The sequence below is a fragment of the Stegostoma tigrinum genome, chromosome 32 (genome assembly GCF_030684315.1).
Source record: "Stegostoma tigrinum isolate sSteTig4 chromosome 32, sSteTig4.hap1, whole genome shotgun sequence".
In the NCBI taxonomy this organism is placed as follows: Eukaryota; Metazoa; Chordata; class Chondrichthyes; order Orectolobiformes; family Stegostomatidae; genus Stegostoma; species Stegostoma tigrinum.
In genome coordinates, this window is record NC_081385.1 from 2021453 (window position 1) to 2039233 (window position 17781).

At 47.7% G+C, this 17781-nt stretch overlaps 1 protein-coding gene across 1 annotated transcript; it reads right to left on the bottom strand.

Annotated features, from left to right (window-relative positions):
* Positions 1–3068: 3068 nt before the first annotated feature.
* hepacama (hepatic and glial cell adhesion molecule a) lies at positions 3069–17219 on the bottom strand. The gene is made up of 7 exons (XM_059639062.1): positions 17041–17219; positions 13468–13782; positions 12699–12965; positions 11872–12003; positions 8974–9012; positions 4060–4094; positions 3069–3845 (listed from the first exon to the last, which is right to left on the bottom strand). Exons 1-7 carry the CDS (start codon positions 17108–17110, stop codon positions 3723–3725), a joined length of 981 nt encoding a protein of 326 aa, XP_059495045.1. The 5' UTR covers positions 17111–17219; the 3' UTR covers positions 3069–3722.
* Positions 17220–17781: the final 562 nt, after the last annotated feature.

Consider the following 17781-nt stretch of genomic DNA (forward strand, 5'->3'; position numbering starts at 1 on the left):
ACATCAACATACAGAGGGAGAGATAATGGGAACTGCAGATGCTGGAGAATCCAAGACAACAAAATGTGAGGCTGGATGAACACAGCAGGCCAAGCAGCATCTCAGGAGCACAAAAGCTGACGTTTCGGGCCTAGAACCTTCATCAGAGAGGGGAATGGGGTGAGGGTTCTGGAATAAATAGGGAGAGAGGGGGAGGCGGACCGAAGATGGAGAGAAAAGAAGATAGGTGGAGAGAGTTTAGGTGGGGAGGTAGGGAGGGGATAGGTCAGTCCAGGGAAGACGGACAAGTCAAGGAGGTGGGATGAGGTTAGTAGGTAGATGGGGGTGCGGCTTGGGGTGGGAGGAAGGGATGGGTGAGAGGAAGAACAGATTAGGGAGGCGGAGACAGGTTGGACTGGTTTTGGGATGCAGTGGGTGGAGGGGAAGAGCTGGGCTTGTGTGGTGCAGTGGGGGGAGGGGACGAACTGGGCTGGTTTAGGGATGCAGTTGGGGAAGGGGAGATTTTGAAACTGGTGAAGTCCACATTGATACCATTAGGCTGCAGGGTTCCCAGGCGGAATATGAGTTGCTGTTCCTGCAACCTTCGGGTGGCATCATTGTGGCACCGCAGGAGGCCCATGTCATCTAAAGAATGGGAGGGGGAGTGGAAATGGTTTGCCACTGGGAGGTGCAGTTGTTTGTTGCGAACTGAGCGGAGGTGTTCTGCAAAGCGGTCTCTAAGCCTCCGCCTGGTTTCCCCAATGTAGAGGAAGCCACACCGGGTACAGTGGATGCAGTATACCACATTGGCAGATGTGCAGTTGAACCTCTGCTTAATGTGGAATGTCATCTTGGGGCCTGGGATAGGGGTGAGGGGGGAGGTGTGGGGGCAAGTGTAGCATTTCCTGCGGTTGCAGGGGAAGGTGCCGGGTGTGGTGGGGTTGGAGGGCAGTGTGGAGCGAACAAGGGAGTCACGGAGAGAGTGGTCTCTCCGGAAAGCAGACAGTGGTGGGGATGGAAAAATGTCTTGGGTGGTGGGGTCGGATTGTAAATGGCGGAACTGTCGGAGGATGATGTGTTGTATCCGGAGGTTGGTGGGGTGGTGTGTGAGAACGAGGGGGATCCTCTTTGGGCGGTTGTGGCGGGGGCGGGGTGTGAGGGACGTGTTGCGGGAAATACGGGAGACGCGGTCGAGGGCGTTCTCGACCACTGTGGGGGGAAAGTTGCGGTCCTTGAAGAACTTGGACATCTGGGATGTGTGGGAGTGGAACGCCCCGTCGTGGGAGCAGATGCGGCGGAGGCGGAGGAATTGGGAATAGGGGATGGAATTTTTGCAGGAGGGTGGGTGGGAGGAGGTGTATTCTAGGTAGCTGTGGGAGTCGGTGGGCTTGAAATGGACATCAGTTACAAGCTGGTTGCCTGAGATGGAGACTGAGAGGTCCAGGAAGGTGAGGGATGTGCTGGAGATGGCCCAGGTGAACTGAAGGTTGGGATGGAAGGTGTTGGTGAAGTGGATGAACTGTTCGAGCTCCTTTGGGGAGCAAGAGGCGGCACCGATACAGTCATCAATGTACCGGAGGAAGAGGTGGGGTTTGGGGCCTGTGTAGGTGCGGAAGACTTCACCAGTTTCAAAATCTCCCCTTCCCCAACTGCATCCCTAAACCAGCCCAGTTCGTCCCCTCCCCCCACTGCACCACACAACCAGCCCAGCTCTTCCCCTCCACCCACTGCATCCCAAAACCAGTCCAACCTGTCTCCGCCTCCCTAACCTGTTCTTCCTCTCACCCATCCCTTCCTCCCACCCCAAGCCGCACCCGCATCTACCTACTAACCTCATCCCACCTCCTTGACCTGTCCGTCTTCCCTGGACTGACCTATCCCCTCCCTACCTCCCCACCTATACTCTCCTCTCCACCTATCTTCTTTTCTCTCCATCTTCGGTCCGCCTCCCCCTCTCTCCCTATTTATTCCAGAACCCTTTCCCCATCCCCCTTTTCTGATGAAGGGTCTAGGCCCGAAATGTCAGCTTTTGTGCTCCTGAGATGCTGCTTGGCCTGCTGTGTTCATCCAGCCTCACATTTTGTTGTCTAACATACAGAGGGATTTTGGCAACAAGTGAATAACTGGGTAGAGGCATGTCACATAGTTGCCTTCATCAGTCAGGGGACAGAGCATAAAAAACGGTAGGGATAGCAAGAACTGCTATCAGTCTGAGATAACACACGATGTTTCGAGTCAGGACCCTTCATCAGACTGTTTTCCTGCTCCTCTGAGGCTGCCTGGCCTGCTGTGTTCCTTCAGCTCCACACTGTGTTATAAAAAGTGGCAAGTTATGTTGCATCTGTGTTGAACTTTAATTTGGTCACATTTGAAATACTGTTTACAGTTCTGGTCATCACTTCCAGAAGGATGTGGAGGTTTTGGAGAGGGTACAGACAAGGATTACCAGGATGTTGCCTGATCTGGAGAGTATTAGCTAATAGCAGAGTCTGGGCAAAATTGGTTTGTTTTCACTTGAATGTCAGAGGCTGAGGGCGATCTGATAGAAGTTTACAAAAATATGAGAGGCATGATTAGTCAGAGTCTTTTTCCCAGGGTCAATGACTAGGGGACGCTGGGTTAGGATAAAAGAGGGAAAAGGTAAAGGAGATGCGAGAGACAACTGTTTTAGACAGGGGTTAGCAAGTGCCTGAAAGTGCAATGCCAGAGGATCTAGTGGAGGTCGATACAACAGCAAAGTTGAAGCGGTATCTTGACAGACATACGAATGAGCAGGATATAGAGCGATATGGTGAGTGTGGAGGTAATGGTTTTTAGTTTAGAAAGGTGATGTGTTACCACAGGCCTGAAGGGCTGAAGGGCCTGTTCCTGTGCTGTACTGTTCTTTGTTATCTCGTTACAGACTGCAAAGTGATTACTGAATGCTTTAGCAGGTATGGTCAGTAACTGCAATGAATAACTAGCAAAGTTTATTCAGATACTGTCGTAATTCCATGCCCAGCACTACATTAAAAATAACTTAAGCTAGAATTGGATAGAACGTTATTTCCTGGGGAAGGGAACAGCTAAATAGGGGCCAAAGACAGGCAGAAAAACAATAGCAGTCTGGATTATGCTGAATGGCTGTCTCTGTCTATTGAGGTTTTCACAATCAATTCTCCTCCCGAAACAAGTGAAAGTCCCGATGAACTGATGAGATTCTGATTTCAACCAACTGAATGATACATTATTCACAACCAGGATTCACACATGGTCTTGGGCTGTTACACAGGCACCTTGCGTCCCAGGACTCTCTCTTCCCTACATTAGGCAACACCCCCACCCCCACCACATATACACAAAATATACTTTAATAATAACAATTGTAACAAGGAAATAGAAAAAAAACTAACAGGACAGAATTTGAAAGAAAGTTCAACTTGTCCCAATACAGCATTTTCCACTCTGTACAACTGTTAATAGTCCTAAATATTACAAAATATATTCCACATGAAGTACACAGCCCAAGGGCAAACGATATCAAGTTGGAAGTTACAGAAAGTGCATCATATATTCTTGGTAAAGACATATTCCTGAAGCGTAGACAGTCTCAGTCTCCTGTCCCACAGACTGCTTCAAGTTCCAGAAGGTGCAGATCTTTCAAAACACTCTTGACTTCTGTACCATACTATTGCAGTAAGCCTGAGGTGCTGTGCACCGTGTTCCAAGATCAGGTACAGAACTTGCTACAATTTAAGCAGTGCTCACAGTTGGGGTCCAGGGGTGCGACACTGAGACGGTTCTTGGCTCTTTTGATTCTCATTGCTGGGGATGAAACGCAGGTAGGTGTACAGAGAACTCTGAGGCCCATCTGCTGAGGTGGATAGCTGATAAACAGTGACGAGAACATTAGTGACTGAGCAACCTGAGAACACTGCAAACCCCAGCTCTGATTTTAAAATGCCCAGTTTCAATTAAAACACCCAACTCTGACTTCAATACCCCCTATGCATTTGTTCATTATATAAATATCTAGATTTATTTTGCCTGGGAAGTTTTAAAAATATTTTCCAAATGGAACTCCAATTTATTCCTACTCACATCAGCTTGGTTTCGCTCATTTTCAATTTCATTCTCTGCAAGACAAGGACAATTAACTTTACAATAGGTTTAGACATTACTTTCAACAATGCAAATATCCCAAAGAATAAACATAATTACTAAAACATCAAAAGGCTTAAATCTTGTTCCAAGATAAAAAAAAGTGTGAAGCTGGATGAATACAGCAGGCCAAGCAGCATCTCAGGCGCACAAAAGCTGACGTTTGGAGCCTAGACCCTTCATCAGAGAGGAGACCCCTCTGATGAAGGGTCTAGGCCGGAAACGTCAGCTTTTGTGCTCCTGAGATGCTGCTGGGCCTGCTGTGTTCATCCAGCTTCATACTTTGTTATCTTGGATTCTCCAGCATTTGAGTTCCCATTGTCTCTAAATCTTGTTCCAATCAGTTCTCAATCCCATGGCACGAATTCCCAGGGTCAGTGCTGAGGGAGCGCCGCACTGTCAGAGGGTAGGTGTTGAGGGAGCACTGCACTGTGGGAGGGTCAGTGCTGAGGGAGCGCCACACTGTCGGAGAGTCAGTGCTGAGGGAGCGCCGCACTGTCGGAGAGTCAATGCTGAGGGAGCGCTGCACTGCAGGAGGGTTGGTGCTGAGGGAGTGCCATACTGTTGGAGGGTCAGTGCTGAGGGAGCGCCGCACTGTCGGAGGGTCAGTGCTGAGGGAGTGCCGCACTGTCGGAGGGTCAGTGCTGAGGAAGCGCTGAAATGCAGGCGGGTCGGTGCTGAGGGAGTGCCATACTGTTGGAGGGTCAGTGCTGAGGGAGCGCCGCACTGTCGGAGGGTCAGTGCTGAGGGAACGCCACACTGTCGGAAGGTCAGTGCTGAGGGAGCGCCGCACTGTCGGAGGGTCAGTGCTGAGGGAGCGCTGCACTGTTGGAAGGTCAGTGCTGAGGGAGCGCTGCACTGTCGGAAGGTCAGTGCTGAGGGAGCGCCACACTGTCGGTTGGTCAGTGCTGAGGGAGTGCCGCATTGTTGGAGGGTCAGTACTGAGGGAGAGTCGCACTGTTGGAGGGTCAGTGCTGAGGGAGTGCCGCATTGTCGGAGGGTCCGTGCTGAGGGAGCGCTGCACTGTCGGAGGGTCAGTGCTGAGGGAGCGCCGCACTGTCAGAGGGTCAGTGCTGAGGGAGCGCCGCACTGTCAGAGGGTCAGTGCTGAGGGAGCGCCGCGCTGTCGGAGGGTCAGTGCTGAGGGAGCGCCGCACTGCAGGAGGGTCAGTGCTGAGGGAGTGCCGCACTGTCGGAGGGCCAGTGCTGAGGGAACTCCGCACTTTCGGAGGGTCAGTGCTGAGGGAACTCCGCACTTTCGGAGGGTCAGTGCTGAGGGAACGCCACACTGTCGGAAGGTCAGTGCTGAGGGAGCGCCGCACTGTCGGAAGGTCAGTGCTGAGGGAGCGCCGCACTGTCGGAAGGTCAGTGCTGAGGGAGTGCTGCACTGTCGGAAGGTCAGTGCTGAGGGAGCGCTGCACTGTTGGAAGGTCAGTGCTGAGGGAGTGTCGTGCTGTCGGAAGGTCAGAGCTGAGGGAGCGCCGCACTGTCGGAAGGTCAGTGCTGAGGGAGCGCCGCACTGTCGGAAGGTCAGTGCTGAGGGAGCGCTGCACTGTCGGAAGGTCAGTGCTGAGGGAGTGCCGCATTGTTGGAGGGTCAGTACTGAGGGAGAGTCGCACTGTTGGAGGGTCAGTGCTGAGGGAGTGCCGCATTGTCGGAGGGTCCCTGCTGAGGGAGCGCTGCACTGTCGGAGGGTCAGGGATGAGGGAGCGCCGCACTGTCAGAGGGTTAGTGCTGAGGTAGTGCCGCGCTGTCGGAGGGTCAGTGCTGAGGGAGCGCCGCACTGCAGGAGGGTCAGTGCTGAGGGAGTGCCGCACTGTCGGAGGGTCAGTGCTGAGGGAACTCCGCACTTTCGGAGGGTCAGTGCTGAGGGAACTCCGCACTTTCGGAGGGTCAGTGCTGAGGGAGCGCCACACTGTCGCAAGGTCAGTGCTGAGGGAGTGCTGCACTGTTGGAAGGTCAGTGCTGAGGGAGCGTCGCGCTGTCGGAAGGTCAGTGCTGAGGGAGCGCCGCACTGTCGGAGGGTTAGTGCTGAGGGAGCGCCGCACTGTCGGAAGGTCAGTGCCGAGGGAGCGTCACGCTGTCGGAAGGTCAGTGCTGAAGGAGCGCCGCACTGTCGGGGGATCAGTGCTGAGGCAGCGTCACACTGTCGGAGGGTCAGTACTGAGGGCGTGCCGCACTGTCGGAGGGTCAGTGCTGAGGGATCGCCGCACTGTCGGAGGGTCAGTGCTGAGGGAGCGCCGCACTGTTGGAGGGTCAGTGCTGAGGGAGCGCCGCACTGTCGGGGGGTTGGTGCTGAGGGAGTGCTGTATGGTTGGAGATGAGTTAAAAAACCAATGCTTGCCTACTCTCCCATTTAGTGATAACAATTGCACTGCACTATTTATAGAATAGCAGGAAGGGTTCCCTCTTGTGTGACAGTGAATAACCTATCCATCAAGCACCATCATAAAAAATGATTATCCTGCAGATAGCACGCTGCTGTTTGTAGGAGCTTGCTGTGCAGAAATTGGCTGCTACATCTCTTACAGCAATGACAATAATTTGAAATAAAAGTACTTCAATGGCTGAATGCTCCTTTGGATGTCCTGCTACTGTGAAAGACCTTTAATTCTTGCTAAGAAGGAATTTGTGAGACATCCAGGATAAGAGGTGCTGTCCAATATGTACGTGATTTGAAGAGAAGAACACCTTGACATGACCCAGTGAACAGTCCTCAGGAAATGGGGACAGAAGGCCATTGGGCTCCTTGTGCCTACTCTGCCATTCAATAGGATCATGGCTGGTCCAAGTCACCATTGCAACTGCCGGATCACACCCCGAGGGAAAAAGCAAGGGAAAATAACACACTTTAAAGAAGAGCTACAAATGTAGCAAAACAAAAAGACCCCAATATTACACTTTGACAGGTTACAGCACTGAGCGCTTGCATTAGGGTTAGTTGTCAGCTCAGTCAGAAATCCAGTCCCAAAAACACAACATTGGTCAGAAAGCTTTGAGCTACTGGGTAGTTCTCCACAGCTTAGAGCCTAACAAATGAACAGATGGAATAAGACAAGAAAAGTCCATTTGGTTCATCAAAGCTCATCCTTCCTGTACTCTGGCTCATACATACAGATGCAGGCCTGCGTGGGGACCAATGAAGTGTCTTAAACAAATCATGTTTCAGTAAGTGAAAAATCTCAAGAACACAGGAAAATCTCAGTACTGTAACGAGGAAATCAGTAACTGCTGGTAACTGTCTTACTATCTCTGGCCTCTACTAAACAAGTGCAGCAGCAACATTTTATTTGAGTAAGATGGAGTTCCTACAACAATGACGAAAGCAGAGGCCGAATTTGTACATGACAGGGTTAATCATGGGACTGTGTATGGTCACCAGGGTAGAGCAGACAGTAACTCAAACCCACTCTCATTGGCCCCAGGCTGCTTGCCAGTCCCGATTGTAAAGGCTGACTTGTGGTTCCAATGAAAACTGCGTGGCTAAGTTCAAATGGCTGGCAGCTGTGTACACGACACACCCCCAGAGAGAAATGGAGAATATCCCTTGGCACAGAGAAGCAGCTTCCCCTCACCCCGAGAATCTGAGGTCTGTCCCTAACCCTGGAAACCTCCGTGCAGAAGGGTACAGAGATCTGATAGAGAGTAGAACTGTTGTGATCTCAGTGAAAAACAAAACCAACTCCAGGATCTGACCAACCACTTCCTGTTGCAATGATCTTATCTCCCTCCAGATGCAGGTTAAATATGTGCAGTGGAGAGCCACTGATGAAAGAACTGAGTTGAACAATTTATTGTCACTTGTATTTAACAAATAAATAGTGAAAAGTGCAATACATCACTAAGCTCTAGTGCCATTTTGAGTTACAGAAGATGGAACAGGGGTGGCACGGTGACTCAGTGATTAGCACTGCAGCCTCACAGCGCCAGGGACCCGGGTTCAATTCCAGCCTCAGGTAACTGTCTGTGCAGAGTTTGCACATTCTCCCCGTGTCTGCGTGGGTTTCCTTTAGGTGCTCCGGTTTCCTCCCTCAGGCCAAAGATGTGCAGGCTGGGTGGATCGGCCATGTTAAATTGCCCATAGGGTTCAGGGATGTGTGGGTTATGGGGGGACGGGTCTGGGTGGGATGCTCCAAGGGGTGGTGTGGACTTGTTGGGCCGAAGGGCCTGTTTCCACATTGTAGGGAATCTAATCTAAAATAACTAGAATATAGCTAAAACTGGAGTTCTTCCTTCTTTCTTCGTGCTCTGCTCAACATCGAGGTGTCCTCCACAACATGCCCACCAATGTCTCCAGTCACAGTCTATTCCAGGAGACCCAGGAGCACCAGGTCAGGCCCAGCACATTGCCACCGATACAAATGCCATTCCTGGGGGACCAAATCGGAGCAACCACATCACAGCAGCTGACCAACACCAACTGCAGATACTGCCTTCTCTACTGCACCACAGACACTGTCCTGCCGTCGTTGCCTTGAATCCTGTGCTGCCAAGCTCACCGACACTGGGGTCGCCATCCTCTGGTGCCATCTCATGCTGTTGAACACATGCTGCGTTTGCGAGCTGTCGCTCTCCTGTGCGCTGGGCTCAGTCTCCCCAAGGAGACCTGCTACTATTGCCACAGAAGGAAGGAAGGAAACTACAGCAAACACTGAGGCCCCCAAAAAAAATTTAAACAGTAACCTCCCAAAAGAGGCCCACACCAGGCACAAACTTCCAATCTTAATGTACGTGACAGTATTTTCAGTTAACAGTACATTTAACTTCAAAATCTCTTTCAGATACTGTCTGAACAAAATTCAGTTTTGCTACTTGAGCAAAGGTTTTGAAAAATACTTGAAAGCAGATTCCTTACCCGTGAATGGATCCTGCTCGTCCCTCCAGGATTGGAACCCTGGACAAAAAAAGGAAGGCATTTTCAACTGAGAAGTGACATCTTCTAAAACGCAGGCCCACCAGAGAGCACTAAAGGGAGTGCTCAGTTCCCCCAAGGGAATGGGACAGAGTGGATGTTCTGTTATTAAGTTCGTAATTTAAAGATTAGGATTATTGATTCAGAGACACAAGTTCAAATCTCCACTCTCACAGCGAAAGGAATTTAAATTCAAATAACTGGTATCAATAACAGTGACCAGGAAATAACCAAATTTTTATACAACTCTCTGATAACCATGAAGGGATATATTGCAGCATCTTTACCTGGGCTGGAATTTATGTAAGTGCTGCGATGTGGTTGATTTTTACTTGCCACCTGACGTGACTCAGCTACTCTGCTCAAGGTGCTAGTATTTCCAGTGATCTCCACTTCTCACAAAGTAACAAAAAAGGCAAAGCATCAGTAAGGGTTGTTGTTCAGTGTGTTCATGTCTGAGCTGCAAATGTCAGTGGCTGGGCAGCAAATGGGAAATGTTGAATAAATAGTGCCAGCATGACTGAGTCTGGGAGATCCAGAAATCACCAGGGGCTTGAAGTATTTTCTTTATCAAAGTAACTAATCGAAAATGCAGAGACAACAGGCAGCTTCTAAATCACAACAGCTTCTAAGTGACATGTTACAGTCACAGGGCGCGCAGCTTTCACTGTTGTTCCTCCGCTCAGGGTACATCTGACCTTTCAGATTCCATCCAATTTTCACAATTTCACATGTCAGTCTAACTGTGCATCTTGGCAGCCTATTCCACTATGAGCATCACATTCCTCATGATCTCACTGACCACTGCCTTTCCACATTATACAGAAAGATTCTCACATAGAACATAGAATAGAACAGAAAGTACAGGCCCCTTGGCCCATCGATGGGTTAGAACATAGAACAGTGCAGCCTTTGGCCCACGATGTTGTGCCGACTATTATCCTACTAAGATCAATCTACCTGGCATACCCTACATGTTACTATCCTCCATGTGTCTTTCCAATAGTTGCTTAAAAGTCTCTGAAGTATCTGACTGCACTATCACTGCTGGCAGCGCATTCCACGCACACACCACTCTTGAGCTTGACCCAAATGTCAGATAACTGGGGCTCAAACTGGGCCAGGAATGTGCAGCCTGCCCTTCTGAGTTAGCACCTCCCCACTCCCTCACCCAGGCAGGATCAGATAACCTTCCTGGTCCCTGGTGTCTCTCACTTTCAGGGGATTGCTGGTGTCCTGACTTTGCAGAAAGGGATACCTCACAGTCAAGGCCCTGAAACTCACACCCGCTCTCTTGCTCCAGCCTGGCATCCAACACCAGCTCCAACCTGCAGACAGATTAATCAAGAGTGGAGCTTGTGCCAAAAGATGGAACCAGTTTCCAGTAGATTTTTATTTGACTTTATAAACAGGAAAAGGGTGAAGCTGAAGTAAAACATGTCCCTTTTTACATTCTCCAAACTGAGCTCACTGATGTGGACTTTCCCTCTCCCTTTCTCCTATGACTGACCCTGACAATGTCATCTCTTCTGGAAAGGGGCTGCACTGTACAATGGGTTCGAGCAAATGTCTTCATGAATAAAACAAATCAGTTTGACAGACTTCAGGGAATCAATTCCAGGCAGTGTATTTTCCAGAACCTAATATATTAATGTGTTGTCACACAAAAGCAAAATTCATGTCAACTTTCGTCATTATAAATTCTCATGTGTATATTTATAATGTAAATATGTCACACTGTTGTGATAGCTGACTCCCAATGAACTTACTGGAATGATTCTGCTGACAGAGCATGTGATAAGCATGAGAAGTTTACATAGACAAATTCTATAATAAATACAGACTTAGGAATTTACAATCAATGTTAAAATAAAGGCACCATGTATGAAAAGAAACTGAATAATGTGTGTATTCTGACCCAAGTTCTAACCCTGTTATCGGAAGGATATTGTTAAATTGGAGAGGGTTCAGAAGAGATTAACCAGGATGTTGCCGGGAATGGAGGTTCTGAGTTATAAGGAGAAGCTGGATAGGCTGAAACCCTTTTCAATGAAGTGTAGGAGGTTGAGGAGTGAGCTTATATAGTTGTATAAAATCACGAGGGGTACAGATAAGGTGATTGGCAGGTGTCTTTTCTCTTGGACGGGAGATTTCAAGACCAGGGGCATATTTTCAAGATGAGAGAAGAAAGATTAAAAAAACATGATGGGCAATTTTCTTTTACACAGAGAGTGGTTCATGTGTGGAATGAACTTCAAGTGGGGGATGTAGGTAGTTACAACATGTAAAGGCATTTAGATAAGTACATGAATAAGAAATGTGTGGAGGGATGTGGGCCAAGCACAGGCAGGTGGGACTAGTTTAGCTTGGGATTATAGTCAGCATGAACTGGTTGGACCAAAAGGGTCAGTTTCTGTGCTGTACAACTCTAAGGCTCTATAAATCTACTTTTTTTGGCCTCGACTCCCAAGTTTACAACACCATGTGAGGTGGCCCTCAGGGTGAAATGTAGATTGCTTTTTTCAGTTCAGAATTTCACAGTAATTTCATGCCCAAACCCTTGCCCTGTTTTTCTGAACAGAAATGAGCAGCTTCTTCCTGGTGACTCAGAAACCCTTACTCACTCCCACTTTGCAAAGTGCCAGGAACCCCCATGATGCAACTCAAACTGAAGTGTGTGGGTGGGATGCCCCTTCCACAATCCAGGCAGTGGCTTCCTGTGGTCTGCCCAGGAGAGCTCCTCTTCTCCCAGTTGTCCCTGTTACATCCCCAGCACTCCCAATGTCCTCCCTCAGTTTCTGGGAGCCACTCACTGAAAGACTTGGCGCATTGAAAACTCACCCCTTTGCCTCTTTCTATGGGTTTTGATCACAACGAGAGTCACAATGGAGGTGAACACAAACAAGATGCAGAGAACGATAGCTACATATCTCAACTGAGAGAGGGGCTGCAGACAGGCCTGGAACCGTTCACCTTGAGAAAGAAGAAACAGGTGAAATACAATCAGCTGTTATTTCACAAATTGCAGCAATCACTTTCCTTCCCAATAAATAAAGACATCCAGTCTGTTGTTTAATTCATTACCCTTTTAGCTGAAGGTGAGACAACAGAGGGATTGGCCTGGGGACTGCTGTGACCAAACCCAACTGGAGCTCCATTGCACCTGGAGGCAGTCTAACCCACTTTTGATGGTCCACAGTTGGAAGGATATTTTTTCCACGCCCAGACAAGGTAAATTACATCAATGATAACCTTGGCTGAGATTAAATACTGATCAAACAGGAAGTTTATGTTGCTCATTTTTGGAAAGAGGTCCCCAGGGTTGTGATGTCCTAACTTGGCTGATACTGCCAGATATTAACTCAGGGAAGTGCATGGGACTATTCAAATCCTGTCCATCTGCCCCTTCAGGATGCAGAGTGAAAGATTCCCTTTAGAGGGACTGGGGAGACCTCCCCAGTGTTCTGGTCAATATTTACCCCCCAACCACTGGCAATTAAACACTTAATCTGCTCATTATGACCTTACAGTTTATAGAAGTCAATGTGGCTGCTGTTTCTACATGACAGCAGTGAAACACTTCAGAATGAAACACCCCATCAGCTGTTTGTGCTTTGGGCTGTCCAGGAAAAACACAAATCCAAATAATTCCATCTCTTTCTCCTCACCTGTGATGAGCTGCTGGGTCCGGACCCTGTTCACAGGGTTTTGAACAGAGCAAACATAAACGCCACAGTCTGAGCTGGTTAAGTTGATGACAGCTAAGCTGCGGTAGTCAGCAGACAGCTGGAACCATGGTTCAAGCAGGAGACTGGCATTGTCTTTCATCCAGGAAAACTGGGGGTTGGAACCATTCTCGACGGTACAATTCATGGTCACCTTTGAGTAGGGAATGTCTTGTACCCATACAGTAATGCTGGGCTCTGAAACTGGAACTAACAAACACATGAGAGAAAGCCCATCAGCTCCTTGAAACAGGCACCACGTTTGAGACACTAACTGATGCATCACAGGTTTCAGCTGATAGAATTAGCAGCTTTGCCATTAGCCTCTTGCCCCTGACTCTAGCTGCGGACTGAAAGTCATCAAAGACTCAGTTACCCATCCTGTCACTGCATACTCCAGGCTATGACATAATGCCTGAGAGATGCAATTAAACTGAGCAGCTCCCCTTTCACCACACGAGCAACATTCCAAAAAAAATGGTCTGAACACAGACTTTACAGCTAAAAGTGCACTACAAAAGGTTGCCTCAACACTAAGCACTTCACGAGCGGTTGAATGGCTGCCTGGGTCGTGGTCTTACTCCAAGGATAAATGAGATTCAATGTCTCAACTTTGACTGACGTTGTATTTTCTCTGGGATTGTCAAGGTTGATGCTGACAGACCTCCATCACCTTTAACCAAAATTACTTACAAACTTGTGAATAACTGACCCAGCACTGTCAGGTTGATGACTGACACCTTTTCCAGCCCCAGTGGAGATGTCGTGGTTACCCTGTAGTCACCTTCATCCCAGAGGCTCAGTTGGTGAATGATCAATGAGTTATTCTCTGCAATATATGTTACACGTCCCTTGTACATGGGAAAGATAGTCACAGGCGTTTCTGTCTCATTGTTTACATAGTGGATGATTAATTTCTTCCCTCTCTGCCATTGGATGGTTTGCACAGAGCTTGATTCAATCTCATTCTCCACTGTGAGACACACAGATTGATGCAGGAATCCAGTCACTTGTGTTGTATGTGTAACTAGAAAGGAAATAAACATGTGTTAAAATAAGAGAAAGCTGTTTGCGTCGGGACATGGGGGATGTGATGGGTCCAGGTAACAGCCTTTTGGAATAATTAAGTCTTGCCCATTTGTGTGACATGTGCAGAAACCCACAGTCGAGCTCATGAGAAGTCCACCAGGCTTCACACCTCTGTTGAATGTGGTGTGTGATTTTATTCCAACAGAGACACTCCACTCCCAGTGACCCATCCAGGGAACAATTGGAGGTTGGAAAGGAAAGATTCGAGGCCCTAATTGTGTCTGTGTGTATATATAGAATCCCTATGGTGTGGAGGCAGGCCACTTGGCCCATCAAGACCCTCTGAAAAGCATCCCACACAGACACACCCCCTACCCTATCCCTGTAACCCTGCATTTCCTTTGCTAATCCACTCAGCCTGCACATCCCTGAACACTGGGGCAATTTAGCACTACCAATCCACCCTAACCTGCACATATTTGGGCTGTGGGAGGAAACCCACACAGACAGTGGGAGAACATGCAAACTCCACACAGACAATCAAGTGAGGGTGGAATCAAACACGATCTGTGGCGTTGTGAGTCAGTAACCACCGAGCCACCCTGCCACCAATGTCCAGAGATAAAGCAGGGAAAGAGGTACAGTCATCAATGAAGAAATGAAAGCTGAGTGGAACAACTATGAACCCATTGAATGGTGTGGATCAGGTTCAAAAGTCTAAATGGCTTTCCGTGCATAAGCACTTTGGTTTTCTTTACTCCAAGATGCTATTTAAGCGCAAAGATATTGTTTCCTAGCCAGGACCATTTTGCCTGTTAAGACTAAAGGCCTGTAGCATTGCCAGCAGCTGAGCAATGTTTGCAGCACAGTCTGTAAGGAATGATGGGAATGCAGGCTCAAAATGTTGGTGAGTTGTGATGATATTAAGTGTCGCATTTCTGTCGATGGTTGGATTTTGGAAAGGCAAACTCTGCCATAAGTGCCAAATAAGAGGTCCCTTGCTGATGTTTCTCTCCTGGCACCTGCTTTGAAAGTTCAAAAGCCTATGACTTTGTGTGGTAAATTCTTGCCAACGTCTGCAACATTTGTAACCTGGAGCTTCCCACTTATGCTGATTGACATTGAAGGTTTTAGAACATAGAACATAGAAAAGTACAGCACAGTACAGGCCCTTCGGCCCACGATGTTGTGCCGTGGAATATTCTTAATGCAAAAATAAAATAACCTAACCCACGTTCCCCTCAATTCACTGCTGTCCATGTGCATGTCCAGCAGTCGCTTAAATGTCACTAATGACTCTGCTTCCACGACTACCACTGGCAAACTATTCCATGCTCTCTCAACTCTCTGGGTGAAGAACCTCCCTCTGACGTCTCCTCTATACCTTCCTCCTAACACCTTAAAACTATGACCCCTCGTGGCAGTCAATCCTGCCCTGGGGAAAAGTCTCTGGCTATTGGTTCTATCAATGCCTCTCATTACCTTGTACACCTCAATCAGGTCACCTCTCTTCCTCCTTCTCTCCAGAGAGAAAAGTCCAAACTCAGTCAACCTCTCCTCGTAAGGCAAGCCCTCCAGTCCAGGCAGCATCCTGGTAAACCTCCTTTGCACCCTCTCCAAAGCCGCCACAACTTTCCTATAATAGAGCGACCAGAACTGGACACAATATTCCAAGTGTGGTCTCACCAGGGTTTTGTAGAGCTGCAGCATAACCTCGCGGCTCTTAAACTCAATCCCCCTGTTAATGAAAGCCAAAACACCATATGCATTCTTAACAACTTTATCCACCTGGGTGGCAACTTTGAGGGAGCTATGCACTTGAATACCAAGATCCCACTGTTCCTCCACACTGCCGAGAATCCTGCCTTTAATCCTATATTCAGCATTTAAGTTTGATCTTCCAAAATGCATCACTTTGCATTTATCCAGGTTGAACTCCATCTGCCATTTCTCAGCCCAGTTCTGCATTCTGTCAATGTCTCGCTGAAGCCTGCAATAGCCCTTGATACTATCAACGGCACCTCCAACCTTTGTGTCATCAGCAAACGTACTAACCCACCCCTCAACCTCCTCATCCAAGTCATTTATAAAAACTACAAAGAGCAGAGGCCCAAGAACAGAGCCCTGCGGGACACCACTCAGCACTGACCTCCAGGCAGAATACTCACCATCTACAACCACTCTCTGCCTCCTGTCAGCCAACCAATTCTGAATCCAGACAGCCAAATCACCCTGTATCCCATACCTCCTGACTTTATGAATGAGCCTGCTGTGGGGAACCTTATCAAATGCCTTGCTGAAGTACATGTACAGCACATCCACTGCTCGACCCTCGTCAACCTGTCTCGTGACTTCCTGCATTTTTTGTCAACATCTTGAGTTGGACCTTTGGTCACCGGCTGGCCTCTTGGCACAAGTTACTCTATTATATCCTCAACTTCCATCCTACACATGTGACCATGCAGCCAAAGCCTTCTTTGCTTGATTAGCACCAAGACACTTGGCCCAGAAAGGGCAGCTGGGAAGTTAGTGAGGTGGAGGTAATGTCACTGGAGTTGTAACCCAGAACCTAGGCCTAAATGTTCAGGAGACAAGAGTTTGAATCCCTGAATTCAATTTAAAAGAAATATGGATTAAAAGCTGGTCTAATGGCAACTATGTGCTTATTGTCAATTGTCATAAAATCCCTTTTGGTTCACAAATGTGCTTTAGGGAAGGACACTACCTGGTCAGGTTGACATGTGATTCCAGAGCCACAGCAATTTAGTTGACTTTTAAAAGAGTAGAAAGAGCAGCTCAGAAGGAGACTATTTAGCTCATTGAGTCTCTGTCAACTCTTTAAAAGGTCTACCTAATTAGTTCTACTCTCCTGCTCTCTCCCAAAAGCCCTGAATTGTTTTTCCTTTTCAAATAGTTAATTGAATTCACCTTAGGGAATTATTATTGAATTTGCTTTCACCACAATATCAGCCAGTGCATTCTGGACTACAACAAATTGTTGTACAAGTCCTATCTTTTCCCCACTTTCAGGTACTTGATATTCCAACTGCATCTGACCTCATTTCCACTGCTAACTTTCTAACTTACCTTGAAACTTTATCACTTGGCAAAAGACAAGGATTATTTTGAACTGGTATGGAGACGTCTTTTATAGGCTTGAAACCCTATTGCGTGCCCCATGCTGTAATTTATTACCGAACAAGGCAGAGAATGAGGATGATTGACTTCTGTGAAGCTTTGGAAATGCAGTGTTCACACTTACCTCCCTGTAGCTGCCCAACGAGTAGGATTATGAACCAAGTTAGATATCGTCGGGAATGCAGCATGGTTCCTATGATTTCAGAAACACACCTCTGGTCTAATGCAGAGAATTCCAAATTGCATTAAGCCAACATTTCAGGACAGTACAAAAGTAACCAAATGCAGGTTTGCAATAGTTTGTCCCAGAGAAGTTGTTCTATTATAAAGTAGCATGAGAAAAGACTTTTTTGCTGTTATCACATTCCTCATCAAACCGTTTGTATGGTTTTCAATTTGTCTGTTCCTTTAAGTATTACTGAAATGAAGATGCAAATAAGACTAAACCACAATGCAACTAAGATCTTCAAGCAGCCCAATAATTAGCAGGACGTTTGCCTACATCAGCAATCTTTCAAACTCAGTGTGCGGTGAAGACTGATTTTCGGATCTATGATTAACCAGTGATTGGCTAGGGTAAGTTATTTGTTGATCTCGTTCACTTTTCATGAACATTTCCACCCCTTTTCTAGCCCAGTGGTGTCATATGCTGCATTCTGACTGATAGATCAAACAGATAGGACACTTGTAACTGCTAATAACTTTCAATGTACCACAAAACTTCTTCATAAATGCCTCCTGTTTCTGAAAGACGAAGTGGATTGAAAATATATCTTCCGATTTTTTTGTACCATTTTTTTCTACATACATTCGTGTAACTGTGGCTAGACTTGAGTTGGAGAGAGTGATTGCATCATCT